This window comes from Colletotrichum navitas (genome assembly GCF_030913465.1).
Source record: "Colletotrichum navitas strain CBS 125086 chromosome Unknown LY79scaffold_91, whole genome shotgun sequence".
Taxonomy (NCBI): Eukaryota; Fungi; Ascomycota; class Sordariomycetes; order Glomerellales; family Glomerellaceae; genus Colletotrichum; species Colletotrichum navitas.
The window spans coordinates 12,511-23,868 of NW_026850637.1; the positions used below are offsets into that span (position 1 = coordinate 12,511).

The 11,358-nt window shown below is 49.2% G+C and overlaps 1 protein-coding gene across 1 annotated transcript; it reads left to right on the plus strand.

The window, feature by feature from the left end:
• Positions 1–8,100: 8,100 nt before the first annotated feature.
• Positions 8,101–10,478, plus strand: LY79DRAFT_583603 (uncharacterized protein; the record flags this gene model as incomplete). Its single annotated transcript, XM_060560335.1, has 6 exons — positions 8,101–8,418; positions 8,798–9,014; positions 9,067–9,139; positions 9,200–9,344; positions 9,970–10,041; positions 10,185–10,478. 6 exons carry the CDS (start codon positions 8,101–8,103, stop codon positions 10,476–10,478), a joined length of 1,119 nt encoding a protein of 372 aa, XP_060409090.1.
• Positions 10,479–11,358: the final 880 nt, after the last annotated feature.

Consider the following 11,358-nt stretch of genomic DNA (forward strand, 5'->3'; position numbering starts at 1 on the left):
AAGGTTCCTCGGGGATATCAGCACTGTAGACAAGCAGGTGTAATTTGTTTTCAACATCGCTGAGTAGGAGCAGATGGAACTAGAACAGATCCAAGGTCGGGCTTCTCTCCACAAAAAACAGCATGACTGTCCGAGTCTCGACACGGAAGACTGGGGATTAATAAACTTAGCAGTAACAACCCTCGACTTGGCCCTGAATCTGTCGGATAGCAAGGCAGTAACGGCTGACTTGATATAGGAGATAACCTGAAGGAGATGAAGAGTGGAGCCAGGTGATCAAGATGCAAGGTAATATATAATCTTTTCTGTCGATAGGAGGTATGGCGGAGCGAGTGTAATGTGACGGACTGTTGATCGATTGACCCGGCGGAGACGAGAGCAGCAAATGGAGGAAGCACAGCCATTCAAAGGCGTCGGTCGCATGTACTTTTCAACATGTAGGCGTCCTTCCCAAGGTAAAGGAAGCGTGGTGTTTAGGTGTAGCAGCAACCAGGAAGGCTTATTAAGCGTAGTCTTTAGAGAAGATGATTCCGCTCCGGAAAGGTCTATGATTTCGACCATGGAGGAATGACAACATCCAATAGTCAATTCAAAGCCAACGTTTCTCATGAGCCGGCAGTGGTTGCCGAGGTACTTGGCATCTCAGCTCACTCATAAACGGAAGGTCCCTTCCATCAGCGCCATCGGCCAAGATTGACGTCGGTCAAAGGCAACGAATAACGACGCCATTGCTCAGTCCAATCGAATTCGAGTAGAAGGCTCCTCATCGCCGGTTTGATACATCACGGCCGTCTAGCCCGCGTAGCAGAACAGACCAGGCCCCTGCTCTAATTGTCCCAGTCCCCGCAACATCCAGAGACAAGAGCAAGTGGTAGCGTGGACTCCCGTGGCTCACCAAGGCGACCGGTGGTGACGGCCTGCCCTGTCTTTCTTCCAGTCATATTGCTACCTTTGCTCTTTTTCTTGGCCAGAACTCGTCTCCGTCTTTTCTCTGCTGTTGCTGAGGTCATCAATCTTGCAGCCCTGGCGGCGGTTGATTTTCACGCTGGCTATGAGGAGCACAGGCTGGTTGGAACAGCGATAGCTGGGAAGACTGCCAATCTTGATAAAACCCTTTTTGTCTACTTTATAGGTTTGCCGATGCCGTCCGCCACCCGTACTTTCCACGGCCTGTACACGTTACAGCAAAACTGATAGCCGGCCTCGGGATCCTGTCCTGTTCCAAGAACTGCGATGTCTCGTCTCCATCACCTGCGTCGATATGATAGTGCTTCAGGTACATTGCTGGAAGGAAACACCCAGCCCAGCAGAGCAATGTCGACAATTGATCACGCAAAGAAGTAAATGACAAACAAAAACGGCAAAAACATACAACACCAGGTATTCGCTGGTCGTCACCGACCCAACTACTAATCCGGCCCTCACTGGCTTATCTATGGGAGAGCGGACGGGATCCCGAGTTCTCCAGTGGGTATGGCCGTATGTGATGGTTACCCTTTGCTGAGTAAACTATATAGCTGCACTGTAATCAGCTAGATGGACAGGCTAACGTTGCTAAAGTAACTCCAGCGGCCGACTGACAGGGCTCGTGGCGGACGACGTCGTATTCCCGACTTTCCCCACTGCAGACTGTCTGACCGCGTTGACACGTTACTTATATTACGGAGCTTTGCGCCGCTTGCCACGACATGTCCTTGATTACGATCCCTTCGCTGGTGCTGGTGCCGCCGCGGTGCTCCATTTGCTACCACTGTGCCGATCCCGCCTTTCGATGAACCTTCATGGATCTGAAGACGGTGGCTTGGCCCTATCAGCAAGGCCCTGTCCGGCAACGACACCACCGAGAAGCTCTAATTAGGTATCAGACATCTGGCCGAGGCTACCTTGCCCTTCGGCACCGTTGATCGTACCAGGCCTAGCGAGCTTGCATTAGGTCTCGGCAAAGTCTTGGCGAATATCCTGTCCGTGTGTGATAGGGTAGACCAGTTCACCTCTCACCTTTACACCTTGAAGAACAGGGAAAGCTGGGCAACAACAAATATTTTGTACAAAGAGCTCCTTGGCTCTCACAAGACTGTTACTGTCCATCTGTTAAACAATAATTACACCCTAAATCTTGTACAAGAAGCCTGCCTGAATGATTGAAGAGGCGTCTACTTTCATCTTGTCCACTAGCATCCTCATCTACCAGCGCCAGCTGTCTGAAACATCGCCACTGACTTGACAACCTTCTTCTCTGAAGCCGTCCCTTACCCCACCAAGCAAAGAAGAAGAGTTTTTTGGCAGACTCAAAAACGGGGTCCTCTACAACAAATCTGTCCGCAATGCTCTCGAGGCAATAGGCTCTTGCTTATAAACCATCCTAGAAATTACTGTAACGACGCCTAGTCTTTAGCCGATGAAGACTGAAGTCCCCTTTGTCCTCTCTCGTATTCTTCCGAGTGATATCTTTCCACTCTGCTCAAAAACTCCGCAAAATCATCTGCAGCTCCCGTTCGACCTTGACGGCCTCTTTTCTTGAGAACCCTATGGCTATTGTGTTCCGCAGCTTCATGATCGTCTCCGCCCCGCACCGGCCCGTCACCATGCATGCCACCCCTCCAAAACCCACTCAAGTGCCATAGAAATAACACCATAAGACACACGCTAATGAACCAGATAATGTGTTTGTAAAATGCCAGGAAGGATTTCGTCACATTGGACGCGATGTCTATTGCCACACCACAAAAGGTACCCAGGTAGTGACTTATTACTTGTCTTTGCTTGTTTAACCTAGCGATATGGGCTAGAACTAGGGCTTGGGTAGGCTGGACCTGTTCTAGGGGCATATTTACTTACTGCCGTGTGTGCATACTTCTTTAAGTGTTCTGAAGCGCGTTAGTTGCTGCCGCTGTCTTAGGCAAAGGAGTAGGGTTGTGGCGGATTATGAGACTAATACTGCTGCTGCTAACCCTGTTGTTCTGCCTATCTCTAGGCTACATGTTGTTCTTTCTTAATCTTCTTCTGCTGTTTATAGTAGAATAGTGTAATAGGTTCTATTTTTTGTTGTCTGCTGCCTCTATTAACAAGAAGCAAGACCTCTTTAAAATAAAATATACTTACACTAGTAATAGAAACGCTAATATCTAATTATATCTCTGTGTATAATGTCTATAGGATCCGTTACTTTACAGGTAGTAAGTTAGATAATATATATACTATTAAAGGGGCAAGAGGGATTACACCTTTATATTGCCTAACAACAGTAGTGCTAGTTCTTAGAGACATATGTTTATATATTAGTAATAATAGGCAGTTATTATTAGTTACTATAAGGGTATTTTAGTAGACAAGATTAAAGACATAGTTAATAAACAGGAGGTAGTCAAGTAAAGAGGTAAATAGGTAATAATAAGGAGATAATAAGGCAACTTAAGTAGCTATCTCTAGCCTTTAGAATTTACTATATAGTAAAGTCTTATATAATAGGGCTAATGGCTAGAGCTATAGCAGGAACATTATTATCTCCTATTGCTGTTTTTATCCCCTGTCGTTAAGTGCGTAAGGGTGTCTTTAGGGGGGGCTACTAAGAATTAAGAGGTGTACTTATCAAGAGAGAGGATAGACACGCGTAGGATGCCAATGAGGGAAGGGTTCAGAGATGATGGCTTCGTCTATGGTCTTGTGCAGTCAAGGCCAGCTAAGATTTGAAGACGAATTGCTTCGCCACAGTGTTAAGATAAAGGTGGTCTCGCTGTTAAAAGCTAATAGGGATGCAATAAATTCCAGCTGGACCTGGGCAGTTGACACAGAAACGAGTAGGTATTAGAGAGGTGTTGCGCGTATTGGTTAGAGCAAAATTCAGGCTAGCATTGCCACACGCGTGCAATGGCGATCGGCCTCAATGGATTGATGATGCTCCAGACGGTTTCCATTTTCTAGTGACGTTGTGATGGGGAGGTAACTGGCGAACATGAGCTGTCAGGTAAGCAGTATGTTGTATTTCTATCCCTTCCTTGCGAAGAAATATACATCTTTTTTAAGGACAGACAATCTTGTGCTCCTGTGCTTTAAAGTTACTATTTGTAGTAGGTAGGGTAGTTGTCAAAGTGAGCCAGTTGGAATACGCTCGGGCCCACGGCAGCGAAATGTCATTAGATGGAAAACAGTATATGGGCCGCTGGATTACATCTAGAATTGCCGCTAGAATAATATTAGTAACATTTCTAAGATAGATATCCCACGCCAAAAGGGTAACTTGGCGACAAGAGAGTTTCAACCAGCCAACACATCAGCCCGCCTTGCCTTCCAACCGCAACGTCAATAGTCTTATTGTAGACTTTTGATTTAGCTGATAGTGGCATTGCGGCGGGAATTCCCTCTTGCGATTATAAGCCATCACCTACACCAGCTAGCTAATCATTGTGAATACAGATGTGGGCGCATCAAACACACTCCACTTCCTGAAGAGCCATCTACTGGCGAGTCTGGATCAGTATGTAGACAAGATATAAGGACTATACTAGAGCAACAGATAGTTTAACTCTGCAACACAAGTAAGCTTGCATTTTTACAAGTAGCACAAGCAGTGTAAGTTGAAACCATGACCAATCCTCTAATAAAGTTTCTAAAAGGCTGTGGGATTTCCCTTCGTTCTAATAGAAGATGGGTATACAGTAGACGAGTAAAACACTATATCAAATCCGGATGCAAAAACCCTGCTACTAGTAAGTGACTGATTAGGTAAGAACTTCGTCATGCGTAAAGTAAGATGACTATAATAACGCAAAGAAAAAGAAAAGAAATAGTAAGGTAGTGACACGCTAGACATGGAAAAGTGAGAAGTAACTGCTTCCTTTTCTGGTCGGATTGGCTACTGGAATGTCTGTGAGCTACGCTAGGGTTAATAGTTGTGAACCTGGTGAGTTGCGAGATCTTAAAGGCATTAAAATATCACGGGGTTAATCACAAGTCAACTACAGGGGTTGGGGGATCTTTTTTCTTCCATGTGTTGTTGTGAGTGCAATAGCTATGAAACAATGGTCTGAAAATACGATTCTCATTGTCACCATAGCTTCATTTCTAACTCGCACTTATTGCCAACCCTGAGTTGTCTGATATCACTTGGGATACACTTATTTCTCGCAATACACACACATAAACAGGGCATCTCTTTTCACATGGTTGCATTTATAGACCTTAGCGTCTTCTACCCCTGATCTTATATTCTCTGCTGTGTGCTGTGACAGCAATCCTGCCCCCGTTGACTTCCTCGTTATATCTTCCCCGCGTCACTCCACTTTGACTCTCTGGGTGACTCCTCGCGCAGGTCATTAACCATCCGCTGGGTATTGTTGCTCAGGCCGATGTCACAGGTAGGTTGCGCAACGCGGAAGGTGAGGGTCGACTTACACACGCCAGTGGTCTCGGACAGCGTCTTCTGGAAGTTAGGATTCCTGGGAGGGTGAGTGTCGTCGCAGTCAGCTACAGCAGCCAGTCCGTGTATCTTTGGCTATTGGCTAGAGGTGATGAAAAAAGTGTCAGTCGGGTTCTCGAAGTTTTGGCTTGAGGTGTTGTTGAACAATCGGCCCACCTTTGGATTGTTGGCTAGCCGTGCTGGCGTACACTCGGCTCTTCTCTCAAATGTAGCTCTCTGTTCTTGTCGACGTGCGTGGGCGTTGATGAGGCCGTAGCAGGCTTCCTGTGGTTTAGATGTTGACAAGGGCAGACATCTTTGCCTGGGGAACAACTGGCGGTTATGTAGGGACGATTGTCAAGAACGATTGATGTAGAAGTAAATGAAGTTCAGAAGGACTGTAGCCGTGAAAATCAGAGAGTCTGAAGGCAAACGTTGAGTGTGAGATGTTGGTTGATGGGATGGAGGCGAGGGGCAGGCAGGTACTTTGACTGAGTACTTTCCATGATCAGCTTTTGCTTCCATCCCAAGATAAGTAGTGGCGGTGGCTGTGGCGGTGGACCGTACAACTTTGTATACGTACCTTGGTCCCCACTTGCTTAGATCATTTGTGGGGAACTGCCGGAGATTTTTCCACGGCAGTCCTCCACCTCCTCCTTCTTGATTGGTTCACAAGCATAGCCAGCGCAACACAAGCCCAGGGAATTAATCCGTCCGAGGACATGGGAAATCAGGAGGGATTGGCCGCGTGTGTCTCCCAGTCAAGAAACTGGATTATTGAAGGAATGACATGTCGTCTGTCTTTCCTGTCCTCTCACTCGTCTTTTCTCATCCCCATCCCCATGACAGCCTTCTTCACCTTTACACCCAGCCTCACCCCAGCTCAACGCAGCAAATCAACCACCTTGCTTACCCAACCCTTCTCACGGCAGATCTGCATCGACCCCATCGCTATCATGAGCCAATATATGAAGCCATGCATACTTGCAGCACGGAAATTATAGGTTCATCTTATTCGCCACGATCGTCAATGTCTCCCAAGCTTACCAGTCGCGCAGCAACTTGCTAAGGCAAGCGCGCCTTAACCCCCTAAAAGAACTTAGGAAAGCATTACTAATGGAAAATTCAGCCGTGCCGCCAACCCCTGGAGCATTCTGCGAAGACAAGGAGGTGAAAGACGAGGAAGAAGATGACTGGATTGCGCCAAAAGGTCGGCCGCGCCGCCAACCCCTGGGGCATTCATTCCCCGAAGGCAAGGAGCAGGGGGATAAAGAAGAAGATGGCTAGAAACCGCCACCTCTTCCTGTAGCGCTTATTGAGCTGAAATATTGGATGACAAGCACGCTGTGTTGCACACGACATTGGGTCCATTGAGATTAAAGACGTTGCTGATGCAGTTGCTATGGATGCCTGGGTCTACGCTAGTAGCGGCCAACGTGTTCTTGGACAAGGGCTCCTTCACGGGCATCTCCTGCCAGTCGGCGGTAGATTTGGCGGCGAATGAGCCGGTCTAGCTGCCTGAGATGGCATCAAGAGAGATACCGCCGGACTGGATGGCTTCATATACAACACCACACAGATTTCGCTCCTGTGGGCCTGTCCGTCCATATGGTCTCGATGAAGGTAATATTAAAGAGGCCGGGGTGCACTTTGTTCTTAAGGTAGTGGGCCTCAACGTTGACGCAGCTGGCGGACACCTATAGATTCTGGCCCAAGTGCTTGTTCATCAAATGCCCTAGAGGCTGGATGCGAATGAGACGTCACTAGGAAGGCGGCAGCCTGATTATTTGCCTTATTGGCTCTTTATCGGGCAGAATTAGCATCCTAGTCGATTTAAACAGATGACGCTTATATTCAACACTTAGTAGCAACCTTCTCTTGTTGTGAGGAAGTGCTGAATGTTGAATAGCATTAGGCATCTGCATCCCATTATGCAACCACCTGTGTCATTATGATACACCCATCCGTATTGTAGTCCTTTCGACGTACCGTGGCCATTCCGTCCTTGTGTTCTCAATAGGTACCCCTGCTCAGGAAGCTCGTTTGGCTTCTTGCTTGTCAACCAACTCGTACAGCACATCGCTCACTGCCACCTGATCTCGCTGTGCCAAGACTCCTGGTGGATCAAGCTCTGGCGGTATGATGGCGAGAAGGTTTGGGTTTTGCAATAGATTACTGGATCCTTGTTCCCAACGTCTCCATCTCTCATCAGGCGTGAAGTCGACGTAGAAAGGGAGGGAGCCGTGTGTTTTTAGTCGCAAGAGAAGAGACTGATTGACTTAACTGAGCGTCATAAAAGGTTGGACGTTCTTGAGGCTAGTTTCATGGTGTTAGAGGAAGGAATGGCAGGTGATGAAGTCTGGGACGGAGAACTATCGCGTTCGCCATCCGCGGTAAGGTCGAGAGATAAGCGAAGATATATGTGCATAAGGCACCTACAGTAGGTGTGTACTGCCTGAGAGCCGGTGGAACTCCTAAGATATCGGATGAGCAGGTGGCACATGGCATTGCCTGTTGGAGCGGGCTTACCTTGGCGTAAAGGTCGTTGGCGGTCGTCAAATGCGATTGTTCCAGGGCCCGCTTGCTAGGGGGTTTCTGCAGGTCATTGTCTGAGTTTTCTCTTTGACAGGGTGCTTTGGGCTGTGGGTTGTGCAGCAAGGGCAGGCTTTGACGCTTCTGTCAGCGACTTGAGGGCAACATTGATGATGTACGCTGCAAGTGCAGCGTTTTCCTTTGGCGTCAGTTGTCCAGTCTTGCTCGCAGTCGCGCCCGATCTGGCCGATCTAGTCGTTATCCCTCGCGTGGTCGTCGTGGCCTTTGCCGTTCTTGCTATCAACTTTTGCGTGGGACTCTCGGCCGCCGTTAATAGGAGTTCTTCAAGGAGGACTGAGGTTGCTGGAGTGCATGTTGCAGTTGGTGCTACTGCTGCCTCTTTGGCGGCGTCTAATTTGCTTTGTAAGGGTGTCCAGGCTGGCATCACTGTTACCCATCGCGATGGGGCCAGATGGTTCTTTAGTGATGGAGTGAGTTGGTAAAGCAAGTGAGTAGGGGGGGACGTAGACATTTCCGCCGGGCGGTGAGTCACGTACCATGACGCCAACGGACGGTACGCACTTGGTGCTGCCGTATTCTACTACGCACTTAATCTTTGCTTCTTCCCCCCCCCACTCCTTTGCTTTCCTGTTGCACCAGCTCCGTCGTCGTGCCATTGTTCTGTTCCGTCATTGCTTGCAATAGCAGGCCAGCGCATCAATCAAGTCTTGGCGACGCTGCTTGTTCTCAGCTCGCCGCTTCTTTTCTCTCTCCTCCCTGTCGTTCGGCACCGTCTCCTTGAGTCTCCGGCGGATTCTGTTGGCCATGGCCGCGGACAGCATGATCTGATAGTCGGACCTGCTTGTACAGTCGACATTTAGAGAGGCGTATGGGCAGCAAGCAGAAGGACATGACCGCGACGTACGAAGAAGACAGCCTGCTCCGGATGTACTGCGTCATATCTCTGGCCATTGTGCTGCGTATATGTCGTCGGAGTTTCTCCAAGTTCATTGGGACTGGGGCTACGGCTGTGGCGGTGGCAGCTCCGGCTTCAAGTGCTCCCTCAATAGGGGAGGAATCCGTGACGGTAACGTGGGAAGACATCGGATGTGTTTGTGTTTGTGTGTGCTGGGAGTTAGTCGATGGTATCAATATCCGTATTGCGTTGCAGTCGTCCATGATATATGCAACTGGCCTCTTGGCCTTTTACAAGTAATCAGACCTTGAATTATTGTTTCCTCTGCCGCCAGCACTGCTCATCACTCATGTTAGGCAGTTGTTCTACAATCCACCTGCCATACCTGAGGTCGATTTACCTCGAACCACTCTACTTATCTTGGGCAAGAAAGAAGGTTCGATATGGCGGCTGCTTCCTTGGTTATGGTCCGTTCCCTCTGAGAGTATAGACCAAGCCAAAGTCAGTAGTTGCCATTTCCTACCAGCTCTTTCCCCTAGCCCTCAATATTGACGTCATGCCATCTTATCTCTCGTCAGCTACAATACAACCTTGGGTGACGAGTCTTGGAGGAGCCACCAGTCCTCCATGGTCGTAGACATGGGCAAGAGGGACATTAGAAATCAGCACGGTAATTCATGTGACAAGCAAGATTCTGGGAGAACGGCCGTGCAGTTGCATGCCTTGAGTTGACATGACACGGCAAGGAATCCGGCATGGATTGTCATGCTATACTATACTCGGTCAGGTAACGTCAGAAACCATGCCTCTGCCGGTCTCTCTCACTTTCATTCTCTCACTCACCAACTTATTCACTCATATACCACGCAACAAACCAAACGGTTTGGTCCACCTGAGGCAGGAATAAGACGAGGAAGAAGGGTATCCTTCCTCTTCAGGGCTGCAAGATCATTTTCTCTCTTCTTTTTTTGCTCTTTTTCCTTTTTTCCTTTGGTCCTTGGGCTGTCAGTCTTCAACCACTCCTTCTATCCCTCTGTTCGTCTATATGTTTGTTCGTTCTGTCCCGTTCCAGCAATCCGTCGTCATCTGTTCGTCAGCATTGCTCTCTTTCTATCTCTTTATTCAGGATGCCGACGAATCACGCCAAAAGCCCCAGGGTCGTGTCTCTAAGAAACTCCCTTCCGAGAAGGGCAGAAACGTAAGTATACTAACCACTACCGATATTCTCTTTCTTTTTCCTTGTCTATTTTGCAGATCGCCGATTCTTGATGTTTCTCTAATGGTTTGATAGAGACTAAAGTACACTCTTAGGACATGACCAACGACTACAACTTCTACTAGTTCTCAACGGATAATAACTTCGCTTCCTGGGCAGACGCCACCGTCTCCCGCGCCACCCTTCATCGAACCGCTACTCTTAAGCATCGTGTTGAGCAAACGGCCGTAGGTGTTGTCCCAGTCATGAAAGGACCCGTACAACTTAGCCCCCACCAGCTCGCCCCCAGCCCTTGGCCCAGTCAAAGCCATACTTCAGACGACCAATCTTTAGCAGACGCATCGCCCAGGCATGCCTCTCAACGACCTATAGAACCAGACCAAAGGCAACCAAGGCGTCATGATAAGAGCAATCTTTGAGAGGAAGGACCAGGTTTGCACCCACCCCTCCCTCCCCTCCCCCCTCCCCTCCCCCTCCACCTCCCGCTACGGCCCTATCACCGCCGCCAACGCCGTCGCGCATAAGGTCCGAGATGCCATAGGATCCCATCATCGCGTACTTCCTTTCGCGCCCGGGGACGCCCGTCTGCCCAACCACGTAAGCGACTGCCGCCAGCCTCCTCGAGAGGCTTGATAAGCTGTTCCGTGAGCAGCTGCGCGCCGACGCCCCCACCGCCACCTCCAAGCAGGACACTTCGAAGACCTTGTCGACGCCACGGTCCGGTTCCTTGCAAAGAGGGCTAAGACCAGGTACGGCAAGAGACTGTGGTGCAAATGTCCAGCGACGTGACCCAAGATCCGCCAGCATCTCTTCCGCCTCTCTGTACTCGTCAACAGCGACCGCCGTCATCGACAGCCAAAAGGTGATGACAAGTACTAAGTGGGAGGATCCATTCAATCTAGGACAAGAAACACCAACCATGATGGCTTAATAGGAGGGGACAATAGGCATGCTGCAGCCTATATCCACCATCTTGTCTCCCCCCATGTCAGTGTTTACGCTATACAGAATGCCACATCATTGTAAGTTGTCAAGGGCTGGACACAGGGCGGCAGGAAACGGCATAAACGCCCCCTCCCCCGACCTGTAGCTGGCATCGGCCAGGAGGACGAGAACCTAGCTCTACATCTTTCCCGTCCTGCATGAACCGCTCGCGCACAGATCTTCACTTCAAGACAACCTCACCCAGCGTATCTTCTAGACTGGCGGTGTCCCGAAGACATTCCTACCTACAGTACATCGTTCATGTCATATAGGCCACCAGCCTCCCTCGTCTAGGAGAAGAGATGGAGATGGCAG